Genomic DNA, 23,681 nt, shown 5'->3' with positions numbered 1-23,681 from the left:
GTCCTCGTCGAAATTATTGACAATGCGACGGAATTATGGGGTTATTATACCATTTGATTGCCCCAATGGAAACATTTGCCGACGTTTAAAACGTCAATTTACACCTTAGCATAGTGGCATTATGTTGCCGGAGTCATCGCTACAGGTATCATGTACATTAATATAGGCTATAACTTCACTAAAATGTAGGGTTGGAATTAGAAATACGACGTCACGTGACGTCATGAGGTTGACGTTCGTGTTCACACAGAACCTTTCAAAAAGGTTCACGTTCACACAAACCTGAACCTTTCAGAGGTTCACACCATCCCTAGTACGTACCTACACCGAGCAAAGATTTGAAATTTTGTACTCGCCAAATAAAACATTACAATATCCACAACGAAGCATTAAAAATCAACAGCTGCTGATGTATATCATAAGCGAACCGTTATTTGCCGTTTCTCGTAACGGCAGCGTTCAGTGTCTGTATGAAGTAGAAGGCAGAATTTTATGGTCACTTTATCTTATCATATGACTCTATACTTTAAACGGGCGCCAATCGTTATTTTGCAATTCTTTACCTGCTTCCATAGCCATCCGCTTATGTGCCATGATAGTGTGGGTTGTAGCTAGAATAAGGACCAAAACAGCAATTCGTCCAGCACTCTGAACGTGGTCTTGGGCCCCAATAAGGTGATCAATTTTCAAGTTGAAGACTGAATTATCGTCAATAATATTAGTAATTACATTATATTACTATTCATTTTTAAGCTTCTCTCAGCCCCCGATAGTCAGATTTACCTGTGGAGCTGAAGGCACGTAATTCATAATTATAACATCTGGTATGTTGTTGTAATTACTTTATTGTATGTTGTTAATTCGAAGTCACGGAAACGTAGATGACGAAAAGAAAAACTTTCGTGAGACGCACGCACAAATAATTGCCCTGTCTTTATTCCTCTGTGGGTGGTCCGGGTGGCATTTGTATTGCTGGCTCAGATTCTAAGGATAGGATTATTAGTCACGCACACCCAGCGCGGCTATTGACAATAGACACATGCTCAAAGTTTTGGCCAAGGTCTTTCTTTAGTGATACACTTCTTGGAGTCGCATGTTGGCCTAAACTGCATTTGTCTTTTGGTATGTCGTGGCTCGGTAATGACCGGCACCGAAATGGTTATTCCTGTAAATTATGCATACTTTTTCCATGAGGGTGAGAGGTATGCATTTCAAAATCAAGCTATCAAGAGATATTTAAATCGCGAAGCCCGAAAAAAATGTTCAAGTTAATCAAATCTCACGAAAATACTCCATAATTTAAGTTGGTTTTACCAAATACTTTTGAGTCCCCTACGAGCGCTCTCACCACCCTATTGGGGAGTTTGAGGTGCGGCAGTTACGGACCTGGCAAGAATGCAAATCGTTGGATGCGAGAAATCGTCCCTTATCAAGTTGGGCAATGGTAAACTATGACGTAACAAGCAAATAGCGCATCATTTATTGAGAAAGTCGTTGTTATCTCATTAGGCCTTTACAACGCAATCCTTATATTATCTTCAATATATCTTGTATGATTAGTTCTAAGAAGCAAAATAAATGTAATCGTGAGTAATCGTGATTACTTTTCCAATGTAATCGTAATCGTAATCGACTACTTCCTGATTTTGCTGTAATCGTAATCGTAATCGTAATCGCGTGGTTCAGGAGTAATCGTAATCGCAATCGATTACATTCATGAAGTAATCACCCCATGTCTGGTTCCAACCAAGGACGCGTTACATCACTTACGACGTCACTACAATTCGAATTCTTCCCTCTTTTGACGCATCTTCGCACACAGCAAAACATTAAACAGTTTATAGCTAATATGTAACGCCACTCGTCCTTCACAATTTATTTACTGGAATTCACACAGTAATTATTACAAGTGAAATATTGAAATGTCATACCTGGAAGATCTGCGAGTAGATCTGCTTAACGATCGGAGTTATGGGATTCATTCCAGACAGAATGTTCGAAATTGTGAATGTCCCAGTAAGAATAATGACCCACAATACAGATACGCAGTACCACGAATTCTAGAATCATTAAGAATAAATATTTGGCCTCTTAGCTGGACTATAATGGATAAGTTTGATGCATTACCTGTATATGTTGATCCATAATATCCGTTGCTGGAATCTGATATTCTGACCTCTCACATCAGCAAGATACACAATGAAGCGATAATCAAACTCCGATAGGATACTGTCCAGAATATAGTGTCGGCAATGAAATTGATATACTGCATCGATGGTCATTTTTAATGCATGGAAGTATAGTATACATAACAGCACCAACAGATAAAACCACGTCCGAATGAAACTGCTACACCGGCAATGGCTGGAATTTATGCAGAATCCCCATGAAAACTGAAAATCACTAGAAATTACAAATCCAAATCGATCACCAAGCATTACAATTCGGAAACTTTGTAAAGTCGCAAAGACATTTACCTACTTTAGCAAAGGCGCCTAGAACGCAGCAATTTACTGGCAATGAATACAATACGTTTCTTTTGAAGGAAAACTGTAATATTTTGAAATGGTAATTCGCTTATACCAGTGGTTCCCAACCAATGTTCCCTCTAAGCTGCGCACGTGCGCAAATGCGCAGGGCTGACACGGTCTCTGCGCACAGAAAATCCAAGTTGCGCACAAAAAATCCGAAGTGATGACCTTTTTTTTAGTCGTTACGCACTGATGTCCAAGGATCTGCGCAGTGAGTTGATGAGTGTGCGCAGACTCGTCAAAAATTAGAGGGAACATTGTTCCCAACCTATTTCGTCTCGTGGACCCCTTGGCCGATATTTGAGCTAAAATTCCCCACTATGAAAAAGTTGCTTGTGACTAAAAAAGTTGCTTTTCAACGCACAGCCGTTTGTAGACCGAGCAATATATGGCCAAACATATTCAGATATGCCCAAACAATGTCGAATGCGGACCAGATTACACTTTGATAAAGAACGGCGGGCTATTTTCATATCAATTATTCACCACTAGGTGTACTGTTATTTAAAAAATAACTAAATTAAAAGAAATTGGGTCGTCACTTTCCACTTGGGCAACATTGCGCCAGATTTAGCCTGTTTTTTTTACCGGCCGAGTAGCTGCTGACGAAAATTAAATCATCAAGTTCGCTTGCGATGGCCTTGAGTTGAATCGATGAATTTCGTATGTTTTCACGTTAGCTCAGATGTTGACTTAGGTAAACATTTTCACCAGCGGCCTTGTGCTGAATTCGGCATGACTTTTTCCTGCTTATTAGCAATTTGGTCGAGAGGTTGTAGCGTGCCCAACGAAATCGTCTCGCGAGCCTCACTTTATCAGGGCGTGGAATTTCTACGGAGAGCATTTAAACATACATCTAGATAAATATCTGCTTAAGAGACATACAATAGTAAAGAACTAGTTTCATATTTAACAGTGCTACCATAAATATCTAAAACCCTTGAGAACCCAGTGTATCTTCCGATACAACCCTAAAGCCAGATTCCCCCTGAAAATTTCAAAATTTCCACTAAGGGGGGAATTCCCCCCACCCCCCTCGGTTCGGAAACCACTGGTTTATACGATGAAATTTACATTGAAGTCGATCCATGCCAACTTTCCAGGCTCGCAATGGAAGTCCATTCCCGTGAAATTATAAGTATGGTGCAGATTTTGAGACTATTAAAAACGTGTGGATCATATGAATCGTGATGTATTCTATGACAGCGGATCGTCCGTGCCTGATCTGGCGATATTTATGTATATCTCGAGATTCCAGAGATAGCGTTGGATTGTAGTAGTGCTCTTCGTTGCATATATTTACCCGTGCAGAATCAAATGCAACATATACTTTGGAGAATATAAAATCGTAATCTCGCTCGGAAGTATAGTCTGAATCGATAGCACGTCAAGTACAGCCCGCACGATTGCTTCCAGAAATGATCTACCTAATTGACCAAAGCGCAATCAATGAAGCCAAGAATTCATGAGTTAAAAACGTTCTATTGAAATAAAGGCGCATATTTAATTATTCACCATGTACGTGTGGCATAACGAGAAAAGCAACTATACATATCGGTTACGCCAGTGCTTTTCAACCTTTTTGAGCTCCATTCGCACCCTTTTTGTAAAATAAATTTCATTCGCACAAACTAATCGAAAATTGTGATACGAAAGGAAGATGAAGATACTAAACAACATTTTGTTCAGATGTGCAACAAATAGGCTACTATGTAGCTTAAGTTCTCAATTGTCTCATTAAAAAGGCAACTTTTTTCGCTCGTTTTGATTTCAACTATTTCACTAAAACCCTTCTCGGCCAAACAATGTTGTTGCGGAACATCTAGTGCTTGGATGGCCAGGTCTTCAAATCTGTTCTGCACTCCTATCCAAAATACAGCGTATTGTTCGCGAGTGAAAAATGCTTGCCGCTGGCAGAAATCGTTTCTGAGAGCTGACACAAAGGTCCCGGAGGCTTCAGTTTTTACAATTGCGTCACAACTACAAAAGTCACGCTGACCTTAAATTTCCCATTAGATTTATTTGAATTATTCCACGTCAGAAAACTTAACAATTATTCACCATTTTCAATCGCACTTGATCCGGATTTTCATTCGCACCACCTTCGTCATTCGCACTGCAATTTTTTTCATTCGCACAAGTGCGAACCGTCACACAGGTTGAATAGCACTGGGTTACGCGATAATGTATCAGCCTGGCGAAATAATTGCGCGGCTTCCTCGATAGAACTGAAATTGCAGTAATTTGCCGCTCTACCCTCCGGCAAGTTTGTTTTATAACAACTGTATTAGCCTTGTGGATTGAGTTTGAACGATTGCCAGGCCACACAGTTACAGTTCTATCTCTCTTTAGTTGTCTGCAGTGGCATCTCGTGACAATATCGGGTGGTGGGGCAAGGGGTGCACGCCATATTAATCGCATAAATGACGACACAATAGTGTATTCCGACTTGAAAATGTGACTTCGTGGTGGTCGCACACAGTTTGTATGGGGTATAGACATTAGGCATGGTAAACTAGGCTTACGTATTTCAAATTATTCGGAAGAAAATATGAAGTACAATAGTTCATATCTGCATATTTTAACGTTTGTATCAGTAGGCCTATTGCGCGCGGCGTGATTTCATAGTGGCAGAATGTTCAATGACGAGCTCATTGAAATCTGGAATACCCAGAATGACAGCGTTGAGAATCGTGAGCCGATCTTTACACTTCCCGATTCTAAGAAAAGCGACCACGAGGAGAGAAAAATTTACCATTTTTTAGGATTTTCCTCCGGTTTTGCAAGTTTGAAAATTTTGAAAAGTGTCCTCTTTTCAGATTTCCAAAATATGGTAACTCTACTACTATGCCCATGTTCATAATATTTCCACCACAATTGCAGCTGTGTACTATACACTGCAGCGTCTAGTAGAGAAAAAGACAGACAACCAGTGGCGGCTCGTCCTATAGGGCAACAGGGGCTTTGCCCCACTTAAAATTTTGTTCAAAAACAATGATTTACCATTTATAGACACACATCAATCAGGATATACCGAAATCACGGCGAAAATCGCATTATTTTGTGCTTTCGCGTGTAAATGACAATTATCGAATACTGACGATCTTACATGAAGAGTTCGGCCGAAAATACGCATGATTCAATTTAGGTCGTCAATGCATTCATCATATAGCATTAAATTAGATATGGACAACTAGATAATTCTAGGTGTCTAATTTCACTAAAGCAGAGCGAAATGCCAGTAATCTAATTTTAATCTAATTTTAATCTAATTTGTGAAATGTTTCTATGCTCTAATTTTAATTCTAATCTAATTTGCGAAATGTTCCTATGCTCATCGAATTTTAATTGTAATCTAATTTATTGTTTTCCTGAAAAAGCCTCTTTGTCCGAGGCATTTTGAAGCGAGTTAACAAGAATATATCCCTCTTGCGCAGGAAAATCCAGTGTCAAGCCGCAATCGCCTTACTTACTCCTTACAGCAGTGGTTCCCAGTAGTAGGGTTTGATCAAATTGGTACGCACCAATCCCAGAAAGCCACGTCGCCTTAATTGCCACGCCTACATTGCCACATCATCCGCCCATTGCCACACCTATAGGACACCCATTGCCACGTCACTTGCCGCACCTATATGACGCCCAGTGCCACATCATCAGCTGGCTCCATTGCAACATCATCTGCTACGTCATCAGTCACGCCCATTGCCACATCATTCGCCTATATAACGGCCATTGCCGTACGATCATGATTATGCGTACTGAGCTGTTTTTGAGAATAATCAGAGAACGCCACGTCATCCTAATTGCCACGCCCATTTTCATACCCTAAGGGTACATTCATCTGCTACGTCATCTGTGCCACATCATCAAGCGCCACGCCTATAGTGCCACATCATCCATCCATTGCTATATCATCGCTGCATTGATTGCCGCATCTTGATACTTTTCTCAGATATTGTATTATGTGTATTTAGGACTAATATCATCCATCCATATTTTTTAAACTTGATTTTATGTGTACAAGTTACGGTTTCTGCAGTTTCCACATTTTACGACTTATGATTGCCGCGTCAAAACTTACATTGGCACTTTACTCAGTCTCCTTGAAATAGCATTGTATAGTGTACGAGTTCATTTTATTTCGAAAAAAGAGCATATCAATGATATCGTTGATCGTTATTGCATCGATTCACTAGCTGAAATCCTCCAGATCGGTTGATGTTTCGAGGTACACCGCTTTGCTGCCGTCCGACACTGCGATCCGAGTTCTTGCGTTCGATCTGACCGTTTTGTTTGATGTAGCGATCACTGGCTTGTAGTATATACGATACGAGCGGAAGGTTGGGATTATGAACAACTACGCTAGGCGAATAGATGACGAATTCATCAGCTCGCAGTATAACCGCTACCTGTATAATGTTTGCATGTCGAGTATAAGGGTATTTAACTCGGCACTAAAATGCCAGCGGAATAGCCGCAGGGACCCGGTTCTCGTTGCTATAATTAAACGAACACCTTCGCTGCAGGTACGCGATCACCGACGTTATAATGATAGGGACAAATTAGCCGCATGAAAGCGAGTCTAATGAATATAACGACAGACAACAAGTTAGTTGAAAAGTAAAACTAATCGTGACCGATGCAAGACGACGTGAAACAACGCTTTCGCTCGATTCTTGTAGTGACCACAATTCATACGATTCAGTCCTTTTCATGTCACTAGAATAAGGGTGATTAAACCAACAGTGAAACGCCGCTTCACAATTGCAAGTTAGTGTAATGCAAATTTTACCCCTTCAAGGGTTATAAAAGTATGGACGGCAAAAGGTATAATTTTGGGTCGACATGGTGCCTTAGCTATCTATCAATAGGTATGTAATATTTGTTGAAATAGTTGCTATTGATCATAGACCAAGCTTGCTTTCAGAGCTGGAAACTAAACGCATATGAAAATTGGACATACATTATAGCAATACCCCACTAACCTATAGCCGGTTATATTACTCTATTGGTCAGAGATAACTCATCCGTCCATATTTTTAAACTCGATTTTATGTATACAAGTTACGGTCTCTGCAGCCTCCCCATTTTACGACTTATTCTCATTAGACGCAGGCAAGCAATTCATGATTTTATGTGAATTTCATCGATAGTGTTCGAGTTCTATGTGACATAAGTACAATTCCAACATCGGTATTTGCAATAAAGCCGAAAAATTAGAGTCGCACCTTTTCGCAATTTATGCACTTATTCGCGCAGACTTGGTCGCATTTGCTGTATCTGAAGTAGAGTTTCAGCGTCGTTATTCGCTATAAGCCGAGAAATGCACCTTCGCGCAATTTATATAGCCAAACGCATTAACTTTACTGTATCTGAAGTAGAATTTCAGCGTCGTTATTTGTTATAAGCCGAGAAATGTACCTTCGCGCAATTTTTACAGGTGGTCTCACACACTTTGCTGCGTCTGAATTAAAATTTCAGCGTCGTTGTTTGCTATAAGCCGGGAAATTAGAGTCGCTGCTTCGCACCATTTTACAGGCAGTCTCACACACTTTGCTGCATCTGAGATTCATACTAATACATGCATAATTTTTGCATGACGAGAATACGGGTAATACGGTCAATAAACGCCGGAGGCGAGTCATTTAAACCATGTTGCTAGATAATACCGCTTTCGGCTTCAACAAAGTTGCCCAGCAACAAAAAATAGAAGCCCTAATGATCATGCAGAGGAAAGTTCAATTATACATCGAATTTTTCGAATAGACTATCTACATTGTGTAGTTATGAAGTGAAATAGAACGGAGTTCACGCAAAAGTTGCTATTGATAATAGACCAAGCTTGCTTTCAGAGCCGGAAACTAAATGCATATGTAAATTTACCTAGGTTTTCCCCACACGCATCAAATGTAGGCCTACTCAAGTGTTTATGAGGTGGCGAATAGTTCGAAGGCTGTTGTCATGCAAGGACGTCACATAGAATTGTGGAGTTTTCTGTAAACTATAATCCAGTGATCTATTTTCAATCACTATATTTTTCATTAATCTAAACTAAGTACTGTTAGTAGGCAAACCCTAGGAAAGTATCCTCTGATAAAAGCAGGAGTAATTTGTTATCCGTGAAATAAATAGATGCTGCGCTATATGAGCGGTGCTGCGATGACTGACAAATACTTTGAATTAATGTATAGAAGTAGCGATTTCGAACTACGTAAAAAGTTAGTCCAGCTCACGCATTTTCCAGCTCTGCGATAATTTTGATCACTATGTTTTGATAATGACTTGCTTCCGAGAAAGAAATAACATTCATTATACGTTAGATGATACTTTTCCTTGATATTCTATCATGTATATTTAGGACTAATGCGACATCACTATGTGTACGACAGGTCTGATTTGAACACCCTAATTTTGCGTATCACACCACAAACTGCGCAAGCCTTCAAAGTTGATAAGTAAACTAGTATTTGCACTCCATCAGAATACTAAAGTAGCTTTTAGCGTATATGTACCTAATACTAAAGTGTTTATGATTTCAGATTGCTTCAACTTCATGACATTTTCAGTATTAACAGAAATATAGAACTAGAATACTAACTTTTGTTCGTAAATAGCTACTTCTACCTTAATTTAATGGATTTATCTGAGATCATTGCTTTACTTACTCTCTCCAAAATGTGCATTATACAAGTACGTCACCATCGAAACCCTCTTGCTATAACTATCTGGCAGTATAATTGCAGCAAATACTCGGGTACTAATTTTAAAGTAGCTTAGGTATCTAAATGAGCTCTGAGTCGCTGTTATCTCGCATCTGACCATGGTGTTAACACCGGTATTACCTTCGCTCACTGATGAAAAAGATGAAAGTTATTAAAGAAAGCAGATTAGTATGAAAACTCGTTAAATAGAAGTAAAAGTAGCCTAGAAACATAACTACTTACTGAAAAATCGTTGCGTAGAAGTGGGGTTAGTCTACGAACATAACCACTTACTTACTTTGAAATCTCAACTTGTACTTGTATTCGTACATTACCTTTACACGGCGTTTTTTAATGGATACTAATTTTATTAAAAATAAACAAAAAAAAGGGCGAAAAATTACATTTTATCCCGGAACGCATCAAGAAAAATCGTATAAATTTTGTAAAGTAGATAGAAGACTACACTATTCCGATGCACTAAAGACTCTTACACTCTGGATTTTGTTCGGAATTTACGCAAAACCGGTATTGCTCTGCGATAATTTTGATCACTGTGTTTGGATAATGACTTGCTTCCGAGAAAGAAATAACATTCATTATACGTTAGATGATACTTTCCTTGATATTCTATCATGTATATTTAGGACTAATGCGACATCACTATGTGTACGACAGGTCTGATTTAAACACACTAATTTTGCGTATCACACCACAAACTGCGCAATCCTTCAAAGTTGATAAGTAAACTCATAATGCAACAACTTTAAAACTAACGCGGCTCCACATCGACTTTTTGTGTGCATCTGTTTTGCGGGAGCGTATAGCACGTACCTATACATACTCAACTTTAATAGCGGAATTACCATGCTTAATATTGAATCCCAACTCTAAACTTGATACGTAGATGTAGGACATTATGGCAATGCACCATGCTAAATTTCATCACACATCTAATGAACATAGTCAATTTCAATAGCAGAATTACCGTGTTAAACATTGAATTCCCACCTTGAAAGTTGGTACGCGGTTATAGGACATTATAAAAATGCACCGTACCAAATCCCATCACACATTTCATGATAGAACAACTTTAAAACTAACGCGACTCTACATCGACTTTTTGCGTACATCTGTTTTGCGGGAGCGTATAGCACGTACCCATACATAGCCAACTTTAATAACGGAATTACCATGCTTAACATTGAATACCAACTCTAAACTTGATACGTAGTTGTAGAGCCTTATGGCAATGCACCGTGCTAAATTTCATCACACATCTAATGATGGAACACCTTTGAAACTATCGCAGTCGAATACCGACGTTTACGCATATCTGATTTTCGTGAACATAGCATATACCCATACATAGTCAATTTCAATAACAGAATTAGCATGCTAAACATTAAATTCTCACCTTGAACGTTAGTACGCAGTTGTAGGACATAATAACAATGCACCATACCAAATTTCGTCAGACATTTCATGATGTAACACCTTTAAAACCAACGCAGTTCTATACAGACTTTTGGGTAAATCTCTTTTTCCGTAGCGTAGCACGTACCTATACATAGTCAACTTTAATAACAGAATTACTATGTTAATATTCGACTCCCCACCTTGAGTTAGGGTTACCCAGAATACATTGCAGGTCAAATTTGATTCGATTACGAGCATTATAGCGACAGAGATTTACGATAGTGTAAAATGAGCTACCTTATGACATCAAATTTCGTCTTCTCTCCAAGTGGAAATATCATGTTCTATAATATTGTCCATACCGAACAAATATAAATTTGCCTGTGCTGTTGCTTTGCAAGAATACTTCGCTCACATAGTAACCAATTTCTGGTGGATTCCGAATCGATATAGACAGAAATGCGGAAAGTTACATTGGCATGTCTTAACTTCTACCAATATGTAGGCCTACCTACCTATAATCTTATCAGGCCGTAGCGCTCACGCAAAGCATTATCAAGTAAAGGAAAATCTCCTAATTCTCATCTAGATACATATTTATTCGGAAAATACCCCCTTACAGGGTGAGAACAGTTGTTTTCTCAAGGTCTTCATATCTTCCCCACTCAAGCGCGGTAAGACTAGTTTGACTTTGCGGCATTCAGGATTATATCTCACGAAGCTCTGAATGGAATTCACGTATTTCTCATCGATTCTCGTTCTATCGCTATCACTGAGGTCGATTGCCTTTAGCTGTTAATTGAATAATAGGAGATTTATATCAATTTAAAAATGCAGAAACGAACTACATCGCTATATCGGGATCTATGATTGAGCAGAAAGATCTTACCGTATCGCATCGTTTTCCCATCTCTTCGCTCAGATTCCTGATTTGCATGGAAAGCATCTTGCAATTACACAGAATAAATTCTTCCACACGGGAATTGCACAGGACTTTAGTTACTGTTTTGTAGCAGGATGAAATGCCGGGATTTCTACTTAAATCCAGCGAATGCAGCTAAAACATGGTGTGATGTTCAGATAGTTTACGAGACTACAAACGACTCGAAGGCCGTAATAGATTAGTCATAATATTATTTACCGACGGTTGAGCAATTTTTTTTGCGATTTCTACTCCTAATAGCAAAAACTTATTCAACACCGAAGAAGATAATGAAGCTCGTGATCAGAAACACTTTATTGATGATGAAAATTCTATCGAACAATGAAATGTCATGCTTCAATATGACTAAAACTCACATAAGCATTACACTGTGATTGAATATTTCAGTTAGAAAACAAAACAGACCTAGTTCAAATGATCACCTCATAAATTCCGAGACCATTATTTAACGAGATTAGTGAGTCTTCATCCAATTCGCAAGCTGAAAGTCGAACTGTTTTCGTGCAATGCTTTCTTACGAAGCATCCAATTTCTTTCAAACCCGCCGGTTCCATATCGGCATTGTAACTCAGATCAAGGCTTTCAACCTATAAATCCACCAATTTATATCAAAATGATCCACAAAACTATAGAAACGAGCGAGTACCCCGATATCAGCAAAACTTTCAAAAGCGCGAATTTCCTCGGGTGTAAGGTCACATCCTTTCATGATAAGAGTAACCGTCTTGTCTTTACAAAGTAAGGCAGGCAGCGCGATCATACACTCTTCATCCAGCTGATTTTAACTAATGTCAAGATATTGGAGCTAAAAAATATCGGAAACTGTAAATTTACGATCAGCAATGATCAGCCATAAAAAATTCAAACTTATAACAGAAAAAATGTTGTTTAGTCACTCACGTCATATTATAGGCTAAATATGCTAAGATTAAACTAGAATTTCCCTCATTCATCTCTACACAACCGCTCATACAGAATGTGATCATTAACAACTGTACCCAGCAATAATCGCGCAGACCTTAATGTTTTTGAGCTGCATAGCAATGAAATCTGTTGACTGCAAGCGCGAGTTCACAACTGACAAATATGTTAGATCGCTCGAAATAATAGTCCCGAGTTGCGTAAAGTTAATGTTCTCCCTGTAGCTGAGATCGAGGTTTTTCAATTTCACCTACGGAAATGAGGTATTAGGAAATATCACTTCGAGAGGTTCTATACTAGATTAGCGCCTAGCTTTTTCCATCACCAATACCTGATGGTGCTGGATAAGTTTACTCAAAATAATCAGAAAATCTTCGGATCCACCACTTTCTTGCAGATTGAGCTCTGTCGAAGCACACTGCTTCATCAGCTCGCAGATTAATGGGATGAGTTTTTCAATGTCGTTGTGTGCTGTAACGCTGAGTTTTCTTATTTCGACCTGAACGAGCGCAAAACTTAACGCATAAAACGCTAAATGATCTATGAACAGCCTAACACTGATCAACTCTGACTATAGTCTATCTAGTAAGGCTATCGAGACTAATGCCTATACCAGTAGCAAATGAGCATTATTCGCTGCGATACCACCAATTCGCGCCTTAACACATTAGTAATACAGAACAATGCGATAACGATAAAGCTGTATCTCAATATTTTACGGATAAGATATACTGAAATAGAACGTGAATTTATAATGATCAATGACTACGAGCGGAATGTGCGAAGGCGTATACCCCAGATTCAAATCCGCGAATTTTATCCAATAGAATCTTGAGGAGGTTTTCATTGAGATGACATTGACGAAATTCTAACTCATACACGTGAGATTGGCGAATAAGAGAATTCGCGATATTAATTATGTCCAATTCAGTCATAGTTTGGTGATAGAGCCCATAAGGAATTTTCACTTCATCATGTTCCGTAAGTACTAATTCATGGTACATCCTCTTTTCAGCTTGATGATGTAGATTATCCTAAAATTATTTACTTTTATAACTCTATATTCTATGATGTAAAAGTAGTATCATAAACGCTATCGGATGATATTCAACGTCGAGCAATTCTTCTCGAATATAAGTACAAGTAGCGATTTAAAGGTGCGTAAGTAAATGTTTGTAGACTATCTCCACCTCTAGCGTTCAGAGACGATGAGTAGAGAAGTACTGAGTACTCAAGTAGGTTTTCCCTACATACAGAAAATACTGGAATGTTGGTGATATAGGATCGTTTCTACTTCAAGACTGTTTCAGTATTAAACAAAAAATAGACCCCTGAATACTAACTTTTTACTTATGCAATAGCGATTACAAAGTATTACTTACCCTCTACTCAAGAGGTTTTTCAGGTGGAACTACCTACTTTTAGGACTGTGTATGTCAAAGTAGTTTGAGCTTACGTTTATATCACCTTGACAAGTGACATTATCACACATGAAAATGATATTATCGCGTAATACCAGAAGTTAACACACGTTAATGTGTTTCGGAATTCACTAGAAATTGGTTACTAAGAGAAGTATATCCTTGTGTACACAATAGCGGAGAGAATATTTAAAATGTAGTAAGCAGACCGATGGGTATTCATTGAGTTGTATAAGCATAAAAAACATTCCCGCGCGCGTCTTAGGATTAGGTGGTAGGGTTAGGCAGGGTTGGGTTTAGGAGCGCGCGGGAATGTTTTTTATGCTTATACAACTCAATGAATACCCATCGGTCTGCTTACTACATTTTAAATATTCTCTCCGCTATTGTGTACACAAGGATATACTTCTCTTAGTATTCAATTTCTAGTGAATTCCGAAACACATTAACGTGTGTTAACTTCTGGTATTACGCGATAATATCATTTTCATGTGTGATAATGTCACTTGTCAAGGTGATATAAACGTAAGCTCAAACTACTTTGACATACACAGTCCTAAAAGTAGGTAGTTCCACCTGAAAAACCTCTTGAGTAGAGGGTAAGTAATACTTTGTAATCGCTATTGCATAAGTAAAAAGTTAGTATTCAGGGGTCTATTTTTTGTTTAATACTGAAACAGTCTTGAAGTAGAAACGATCCTATATCACCAACATTCCAGTATTTTCTGTATGTAGGGAAAACCTACTTGAGTACTCAGTACTTCTCTACTCATCGTCTCTGAACGCTAGAGGTGGAGATAGTCTACAAACATTTACTTACGCACCTTTAAATCGCTACTTGTACTTATATTCGAGAAGAATTGCTCGACGTTGAATATCATCCGATAGCGTTTATGATACTACTTTTACATCATAGAATATAGAGTTATAAAAGTAAATAATTTTAGGATAATCTACATCATCAAGCTGAAAAGAGGATGTACCATGAATTAGTACTTACGGAACATGATGAAGTGAAAATTCCTTATGGGCTCTATCACCAAACTATGACTGAATTGGACATAATTAATATCGCGAATTCTCTTATTCGCCAATCTCACGTGTATGAGTTAGAATTTCGTCAATGTCATCTCAATGAAAACCTCCTCAAGATTCTATTGGATAAAATTCGCGGATTTGAATCTGGGGTATACGCCTTCGCACATTCCGCTCGTAGTCATTGATCATTATAAATTCACGTTCTATTTCAGTATATCTTATCCGTAAAATATTGAGATACAGCTTTATCGTTATCGCATTGTTCTGTATTACTAATGTGTTAAGGCGCGAATTGGTGGTATCGCAGCGAATAATGCTCATTTGCTACTGGTATAGGCATTAGTCTCGATAGCCTTACTAGATAGACTATAGTCAGAGTTGATCAGTGTTAGGCTGTTCATAGATCATTTAGCGTTTTATGCGTTAAGTTTTGCGCTCGTTCAGGTCGAAATAAGAAAACTCAGCGTTACAGCACACAACGACATTGAAAAACTCATCCCATTAATCTGCGAGCTGATGAAGCAGTGTGCTTCGACAGAGCTCAATCTGCAAGAAAGTGGTGGATCCGAAGATTTTCTGATTATTTTGAGTAAACTTATCCAGCACCATCAGGTATTGGTGATGGAAAAAGCTAGGCGCTAATCTAGTATAGAACCTCTCGAAGTGATATTTCCTAATACCTCATTTCCGTAGGTGAAATTGAAAAACCTCGATCTCAGCTACAGGGAGAACATTAACTTTACGCAACTCGGGACTATTATTTCGAGCGATCTAACATATTTGTCAGTTGTGAACTCGCGCTTGCAGTCAACAGATTTCATTGCTATGCAGCTCAAAAACATTAAGGTCTGCGCGATTATTGCTGGGTACAGTTGTTAATGATCACATTCTGTATGAGCGGTTGTGTAGAGATGAATGAGGGAAATTCTAGTTTAATCTTAGCATATTTAGCCTATAATATGACGTGAGTGACTAAACAACATTTTTTCTGTTATAAGTTTGAATTTTTTATGGCTGATCATTGCTGATCGTAAATTTACAGTTTCCGATATTTTTTAGCTCCAATATCTTGACATTAGTTAAAATCAGCTGGATGAAGAGTGTATGATCGCGCTGCCTGCCTTACTTTGTAAAGACAAGACGGTTACTCTTATCATGAAAGGATGTGACCTTACACCCGAGGAAATTCGCGCTTTTGAAAGTTTTGCTGATATCGGGGTACTCGCTCGTTTCTATAGTTTTGTGGATCATTTTGATATAAATTGGTGGATTTATAGGTTGAAAGCCTTGATCTGAGTTACAATGCCGATATGGAACCGGCGGGTTTGAAAGAAATTGGATGCTTCGTAAGAAAGCATTGCACGAAAACAGTTCGACTTTCAGCTTGCGAATTGGATGAAGACTCACTAATCTCGTTAAATAATGGTCTCGGAATTTATGAGGTGATCATTTGAACTAGGTCTGTTTTGTTTTCTAACTGAAATATTCAATCACAGTGTAATGCTTATGTGAGTTTTAGTCATATTGAAGCATGACATTTCATTGTTCGATAGAATTTTCATCATCAATAAAGTGTTTCTGATCACGAGCTTCATTATCTTCTTCGGTGTTGAATAAGTTTTTGCTATTAGGAGTAGAAATCGCAAAAAAAATTGCTCAACCGTCGGTAAATAATATTATGACTAATCTATTACGGCCTTCGAGTCGTTTGTAGTCTCGTAAACTATCTGAACATCACACCATGTTTTAGCTGCATTCGCTGGATTTAAGTAGAAATCCCGGCATTTCATCCTGCTACAAAACAGTAACTAAAGTCCTGTGCAATTCCCGTGTGGAAGAATTTATTCTGTGTAATTGCAAGATGCTTTCCATGCAAATCAGGAATCTGAGCGAAGAGATGGGAAAACGATGCGATACGGTAAGATCTTTCTGCTCAATCATAGATCCCGATATAGCGATGTAGTTCGTTTCTGCATTTTTAAATTGATATAAATCTCCTATTATTCAATTAACAGCTAAAGGCAATCGACCTCAGTGATAGCGATAGAACGAGAATCGATGAGAAATACGTGAATTCCATTCAGAGCTTCGTGAGATATAATCCTGAATGCCGCAAAGTCAAACTAGTCTTACCGCGCTTGAGTGGGGAAGATATGAAGACCTTGAGAAAACAACTGTTCTCACCCTGTAAGGGGGTATTTTCCGAATAAATATGTATCTAGATGAGAATTAGGAGATTTTCCTTTACTTGATAATGCTTTGCGTGAGCGCTACGGCCTGATAAGATTATAGGTAGGTAGGCCTACATATTGGTAGAAGTTAAGACATGCCAATGTAACTTTCCGCATTTCTGTCTATATCGATTCGGAATCCACCAGAAATTGGTTACTATGTGAGCGAAGTATTCTTGCAAAGCAACAGCACAGGCAAATTTATATTTGTTCGGTATGGACAATATTATAGAACATGATATTTCCACTTGGAGAGAAGACGAAATTTGATGTCATAAGGTAGCTCATTTTACACTATCGTAAATCTCTGTCGCTATAATGCTCGTAATCGAATCAAATTTGACCTGCAATGTATTCTGGGTAACCCTAACTCAAGGTGGGGAGTCGAATATTAACATAGTAATTCTGTTATTAAAGTTGACTATGTATAGGTACGTGCTACGCTACGGAAAAAGAGATTTACCCAAAAGTCTGTATAGAACTGCGTTGGTTTTAAAGGTGTTACATCATGAAATGTCTGACGAAATTTGGTATGGTGCATTGTTATTATGTCCTACAACTGCGTACTAACGTTCAAGGTGAGAATTTAATGTTTAGCATGCTAATTCTGTTATTGAAATTGACTATGTATGGGTATATGCTATGTTCACGAAAATCAGATATGCGTAAACGTCGGTATTCGACTGCGATAGTTTCAAAGGTGTTCCATCATTAGATGTGTGATGAAATTTAGCACGGTGCATTGCCATAAGGCTCTACAACTACGTATCAAGTTTAGAGTTGGTATTCAATGTTAAGCATGGTAATTCCGTTATTAAAGTTGACTATGTATGGGTACGTGCTATACGCTCCCGCAAAACAGATGTACGCAAAAAGTCGATGTAGAGTCGCGTTAGTTTTAAAGTTGTTCTATCATGAAATGTGTGATGGGATTTGGTACGGTGCATTTTTATAATGTCCTATAACCGCGTACCAACTTTCAAGGTGGGAATTCAATGTTTAACACGGTAATTCTGCTATTGAAATTGACTATGTTCATTAGATGTGTGATGAAATTTAGCATGGTGCATTGCCATAATGTCCTACATCTACGTATCAAGTTTAGAGTTGGGATTCAATATTAAGCATGGTAATTCCGCTATTAAAGTTGAGTATGTATAGGTACGTGCTATACGCTCCCGCAAAACAGATGCACACAAAAAGTCGATGTGGAGCCGCGTTAGTTTTAAAGTTGTTGCATTATGAGTTTACTTATCAACTTTGAAGGATTGCGCAGTTTGTGGTGTGATACGCAAAATTAGTGTGTTTAAATCAGACCTGTCGTACACATAGTGATGTCGCATTAGTCCTAAATATACATGATAGAATATCAAGGAAAGTATCATCTAACGTATAATGAATGTTATTTCTTTCTCGGAAGCAAGTCATTATCCAAACACAGTGATCAAAATTATCGCAGAGCAATACCGGTTTTGCGTAAATTCCGAACAAAATCCAGAGTGTAAGAGTCTTTAGTGCATCGGAATAGTGTAGTCTTCTATCTACTTTACAAAATTTATACGATTTTTCTTGATGCGTTCCGGGATAAAATGTAATTTTTCGCCCTTTTTTTTGTTTATTTTTAATAAAATTAGTATCCATTAAAAAACGCCGTGTAAAGGTAATGTACGAATACAAGTACAAGTTGAGATTTCAAAGTAAGTAAGTGGTTATGTTCGTAGACTAACCCCACTTCTACGCAACGATTTTTCAGTAAGTAGTTATGTTTCTAGGCTACTTTTACTTCTATTTAACGAGTTTTCATACTAATCTGCTTTCTTTAATAACTTTCATCTTTTTCATCAGTGAGCGAAGGTAATACCGGTGTTAACACCATGGTCAGATGCGAGATAACAGCGACTCAGAGCTCATTTAGATACCTAAGCTACTTTAAAATTAGTACCCGAGTATTTGCTGCAATTATACTGCCAGATAGTTATAGCAAGAGGGTTTCGATGGTGACGTACTTGTATAATGCACATTTTGGAGAGAGTAAGTAAAGCAATGATCTCAGATAAATCCATTAAATTAAGGTAGAAGTAGCTATTTACGAACAAAAGTTAGTATTCTAGTTCTATATTTCTGTTAATACTGAAAATGTCATGAAGTTGAAGCAATCTGAAATCATAAACACTTTAGTATTAGGTACATATACGCTAAAAGCTACTTTAGTATTCTGATGGAGTGCAAATACTAGTTTACTTATCAACTTTGAAGGCTTGCGCAGTTTGTGGTGTGATACGCAAAATTAGGGTGTTCAAATCAGACCTGTCGTACACATAGTGATGTCGCATTAGTCCTAAATATACATGATAGAATATCAAGGAAAAGTATCATCTAACGTATAATGAATGTTATTTCTTTCTCGGAAGCAAGTCATTATCAAAACATAGTGATCAAAATTATCGCAGAGCTGGAAAATGCGTGAGCTGGACTAACTTTTTACGTAGTTCGAAATCGCTACTTCTATACATTAATTCAAAGTATTTGTCAGTCATCGCAGCACCGCTCATATAGCGCAGCATCTATTTATTTCACGGATAACAAATTACTCCTGCTTTTATCAGAGGATACTTTCCTAGGGTTTGCCTACTAACAGTACTTAGTTTAGATTAATGAAAAATATAGTGATTGAAAATAGATCACTGGATTATAGTTTACAGAAAACTCCACAATTCTATGTGACGTCCTTGCATGACAACAGCCTTCGAACTATTCGCCACCTCATAAACACTTGAGTAGGCCTACATTTGATGCGTGTGGGGAAAACCTAGGTAAATTTACATATGCATTTAGTTTCCGGCTCTGAAAGCAAGCTTGGTCTATTATCAATAGCAACTTTTGCGTGAACTCCGTTCTATTTCACTTCATAACTACACAATGTAGATAGTCTATTCGAAAAATTCGATGTATAATTGAACTTTCCTCTGCATGATCATTAGGGCTTCTATTTTTTGTTGCTGGGCAACTTTGTTGAAGCCGAAAGCGGTATTATCTAGCAACATGGTTTAAATGACTCGCCTCCGGCGTTTATTGACCGTATTACCCGTATTCTCGTCATGCAAAAATTATGCATGTATTAGTATGAATCTCAGATGCAGCAAAGTGTGTGAGACTGCCTGTAAAATGGTGCGAAGCAGCGACTCTAATTTCCCGGCTTATAGCAAACAACGACGCTGAAATTTTAATTCAGACGCAGCAAAGTGTGTGAGACCACCTGTAAAAATTGCGCGAAGGTACATTTCTCGGCTTATAACAAATAACGACGCTGAAATTCTACTTCAGATACAGTAAAGTTAATGCGTTTGGCTATATAAATTGCGCGAAGGTGCATTTCTCGGCTTATAGCGAATAACGACGCTGAAACTCTACTTCAGATACAGCAAATGCGACCAAGTCTGCGCGAATAAGTGCATAAATTGCGAAAAGGTGCGACTCTAATTTTTCGGCTTTATTGCAAATACCGATGTTGGAATTGTACTTATGTCACATAGAACTCGAACACTATCGATGAAATTCACATAAAATCATGAATTGCTTGCCTGCGTCTAATGAGAATAAGTCGTAAAATGGGGAGGCTGCAGAGACCGTAACTTGTATACATAAAATCGAGTTTAAAAATATGGACGGATGAGTTATCTCTGACCAATAGAGTAATATAACCGGCTATAGGTTAGTGGGGTATTGCTATAATGTATGTCCAATTTTCATATGCGTTTAGTTTCCAGCTCTGAAAGCAAGCTTGGTCTATGATCAATAGCAACTATTTCAACAAATATTACATACCTATTGATAGATAGCTAAGGCACCATGTCGACCCAAAATTATACCTTTTGCCGTCCATACTTTTATAACCCTTGAAGGGGTAAAATTTGCATTACACTAACTTGCAATTGTGAAGCGGCGTTTCACTGTTGGTTTAATCACCCTTATTCTAGTGACATGAAAAGGACTGAATCGTATGAATTGTGGTCACTACAAGAATCGAGCGAAAGCGTTGTTTCACGTCGTCTTGCATCGGTCACGATTAGTTTTACTTTTCAACTAACTTGTTGTCTGTCGTTATATTCATTAGACTCGCTTTCATGCGGCTAATTTGTCCCTATCATTATAACGTCGGTGATCGCGTACCTGCAGCGAAGGTGTTCGTTTAATTATAGCAACGAGAACCGGGTCCCTGCGGCTATTCCGCTGGCATTTTAGTGCCGAGTTAAATACCCTTATACTCGACATGCAAACATTATACAGGTAGCGGTTATACTGCGAGCTGATGAATTCGTCATCTATTCGCCTAGCGTAGTTGTTCATAATCCCAACCTTCCGCTCGTATCGTATATACTACAAGCCAGTGATCGCTACATCAAACAAAACGGTCAGATCGAACGCAAGAACTCGGATCGCAGTGTCGGACGGCAGCAAAGCGGTGTACCTCGAAACATCAACCGATCTGGAGGATTTCAGCTAGTGAATCGATGCAATAACGATCAACGATATCATTGATATGCTCTTTTTTCGAAATAAAATGAACTCGTACACTATACAATGCTATTTCAAGGAGACTGAGTAAAGTGCCAATGTAAGTTTTGACGCGGCAATCATAAGTCGTAAAATGTGGAAACTGCAGAAACCGTAACTTGTACACATAAAATCAAGTTTAAAAAATATGGATGGATGATATTAGTCCTAAATACACATAATACAATATCTGAGAAAAGTATCAAGATGCGGCAATCAATGCAGCGATGATATAGCAATGGATGGATGATGTGGCACTATAGGCGTGGCGCTTGATGATGTGGCACAGATGACGTAGCAGATGAATGTACCCTTAGGGTATGAAAATGGGCGTGGCAATTAGGATGACGTGGCGTTCTCTGATTATTCTCAAAAACAGCTCAGTACGCATAATCATGATCGTACGGCAATGGCCGTTATATAGGCGAATGATGTGGCAATGGGCGTGACTGATGACGTAGCAGATGATGTTGCAATGGAGCCAGCTGATGATGTGGCACTGGGCGTCATATAGGTGCGGCAAGTGACGTGGCAATGGGTGTCCTATAGGTGTGGCAATGGGCGGATGATGTGGCAATGTAGGCGTGGCAATTAAGGCGACGTGGCTTTCTGGGATTGGTGCGTACCAATTTGATCAAACCCTACTACTGTTCCCAACCTGTGGTACACGTACCACTAATGGTACGCAAAGGTCTTCCAGGTGGAGAGTAGATTTTTTTGTTCGGCCGAAGGGAGTTATCGGTTTAGGTGGGGCTGATTCTGAAATTTTTGAAGCCGTCGTCGTCGTGGTAAGGTCGTCGTCGTGGGTCGGGTAGGGTTGCCATACGTCTGGAATTTCCCGGACATGTCCGGAATTTCACTATAAAAACTGCGTCCGGGAGGAAATTTTAAAATATGCCTAAATGTCCAGAATTTCGAAGGCTTGAAGTAGGCTCAAAATCTTTTCGTAGATCAATTTAAACAACATTATTTTTCTCCGCGCTGTGCAACGTATATTCATATTAATATGGGGACCACGCACTGCCCTCGCAAAAATTAAATGAAAATAAATTAAAATAACCATCATTTACTGAAATAAATCTAATTGTAATCGCAATTATAAAATAACGGTATATTCCTAGAGTTGGTTGAGGGTATTTCGATGCTTTATTAGTTAAAGACAATTGCTCTAAACCTGGGGATCGTTTGCCTTAATTCTGGGGATCGCGAAGATGTTCGGCGTTATCAGCTTCCAAAATAGGCCGTGAGTAAGTCTGGGCAAGCTGACCTTTTTTAGAAATAAAAAATCAGCCTATCAAGTTTTGAGTGGACCACGAACCATTTTCAAATTGGAAATGACGTCGCGACCATAAAGTGGAACCGAAGGTGCATTTTATAGTAATATATGGAAAAACCAATATTATTGACAGAATTCATTCAAAGCAGAGGTGCTCAAAGTAGTCACCGTCGTTACTCAACTAGAAGTAGAAGTAACGCCGGAAGTTTTACTCGTGTTGAAGTAGGAGTGGTTGTTCACAAGTAAGTAAGTAGGTAGGCTATGTATTCGATGCTTGTTTTTGACTAAAAAACTCAAAACTGTCGAGCAGAAGTAGAAATAGTCTAAAATCATACCTACTTAATAAGTAGTGCGAGTAGGCCAAATCTACGTCAAGTACTTTAAAACGTAGAATTACTTCGTTGAGGCCACCTCTGATAGTAAGCCCTCAAGAGGTTGCATCGATTACCCGATGCTGGGCCCAAGATTAGTGCTTTTTCGGCAGAAGAGGGCTGAAAATGTTGTTTCGGATCTGGCTACAACACACATCCAAGTAACCGCACCGACCTAACTGTGTAGCAGGGATGAAAAACAGACGAACGGCGGACCGGATACGGTTCACCAGGCGATTTCATCCGGCCCATCAAGAAATCTGTCGCAGACACAA

General features: G+C 38.6%; 4 protein-coding genes across 4 annotated transcripts in view; 2 read left to right on the top strand and 2 right to left on the bottom strand.

The window, feature by feature from the left end:
- LOC145451997 (solute carrier family 2, facilitated glucose transporter member 9-like) overlaps nucleotides 1–5,579 on the bottom strand; it is a 38,664-nt gene extending 33,085 nt beyond the window's left edge. Inside the window, exons 1-2 of the mRNA XM_080330214.1 lie at nucleotides 2,128–5,579; nucleotides 1,932–2,060 (exon numbers count right to left, since the gene is read on the bottom strand). Coding sequence (XP_080186340.1) covers nucleotides 1,932–2,060; nucleotides 2,128–2,145 — 147 coding nt within the window. The 5' untranslated portion in view covers nucleotides 2,146–5,579. The remainder of the gene's footprint in view (nucleotides 1–1,931; nucleotides 2,061–2,127) is intronic.
- The window catches only part of LOC145452069 (tyrosine--tRNA ligase, cytoplasmic-like), a 539,006-nt gene that overhangs the window by 399,808 nt on the left and 115,517 nt on the right, over nucleotides 1–23,681 (top strand). The window lies entirely within an intron of this gene.
- LOC145452403 (uncharacterized) lies at nucleotides 11,079–13,238 on the bottom strand. Its single transcript, XM_080330594.1, has 4 exons — nucleotides 12,241–13,238; nucleotides 12,017–12,181; nucleotides 11,541–11,708; nucleotides 11,079–11,443 (listed from the first exon to the last, which is right to left on the bottom strand). The coding sequence occupies exons 1-4, from the start codon at nucleotides 12,352–12,354 to the stop codon at nucleotides 11,249–11,251; spliced, it is 642 nt and encodes a 213-aa protein (XP_080186720.1). The 5' UTR covers nucleotides 12,355–13,238; the 3' UTR covers nucleotides 11,079–11,248.
- Nucleotides 15,195–17,354, top strand: LOC145452404 (uncharacterized). The gene is made up of 4 exons (XM_080330595.1): nucleotides 15,195–16,192; nucleotides 16,252–16,416; nucleotides 16,725–16,892; nucleotides 16,990–17,354. The coding sequence occupies exons 1-4, from the start codon at nucleotides 16,079–16,081 to the stop codon at nucleotides 17,182–17,184; spliced, it is 642 nt and encodes a 213-aa protein (XP_080186721.1). The 5' UTR covers nucleotides 15,195–16,078; the 3' UTR covers nucleotides 17,185–17,354.

This window comes from Botryllus schlosseri, chromosome 12 (genome assembly GCF_051294905.1).
Source record: "Botryllus schlosseri isolate E-star chromosome 12, Bs_hap1, whole genome shotgun sequence".
NCBI classification, from domain to species: Eukaryota; Metazoa; Chordata; class Ascidiacea; order Stolidobranchia; family Styelidae; genus Botryllus; species Botryllus schlosseri.
This window is presented reverse-complemented; position numbering and strand designations above follow the sequence as displayed.

Coding starts and splice junctions, on each gene's coding strand:
- LOC145452403 (XM_080330594.1), bottom strand. CDS start 12,354: ATGATCGCGCTGCCTGCCTTACTTTGTAAAGACAAGACGGTTACTCTT. Junction 11,709..12,016: donor ATGGTCTCGGAATTTATGAG/GTGATCATTTGA, acceptor ACCATGTTTTAG/CTGCATTCGCTGGATTTAAG. Junction 11,444..11,540: donor TGGGAAAACGATGCGATACG/GTAAGATCTTTC, acceptor TTCAATTAACAG/CTAAAGGCAATCGACCTCAG.
- LOC145452404 (XM_080330595.1), top strand. CDS start 16,079: ATGATCGCGCTGCCTGCCTTACTTTGTAAAGACAAGACGGTTACTCTT. Junction 16,193..16,251: donor AAAGTTTTGCTGATATCGGG/GTACTCGCTCGT, acceptor GTGGATTTATAG/GTTGAAAGCCTTGATCTGAG. Junction 16,893..16,989: donor TGGGAAAACGATGCGATACG/GTAAGATCTTTC, acceptor TTCAATTAACAG/CTAAAGGCAATCGACCTCAG.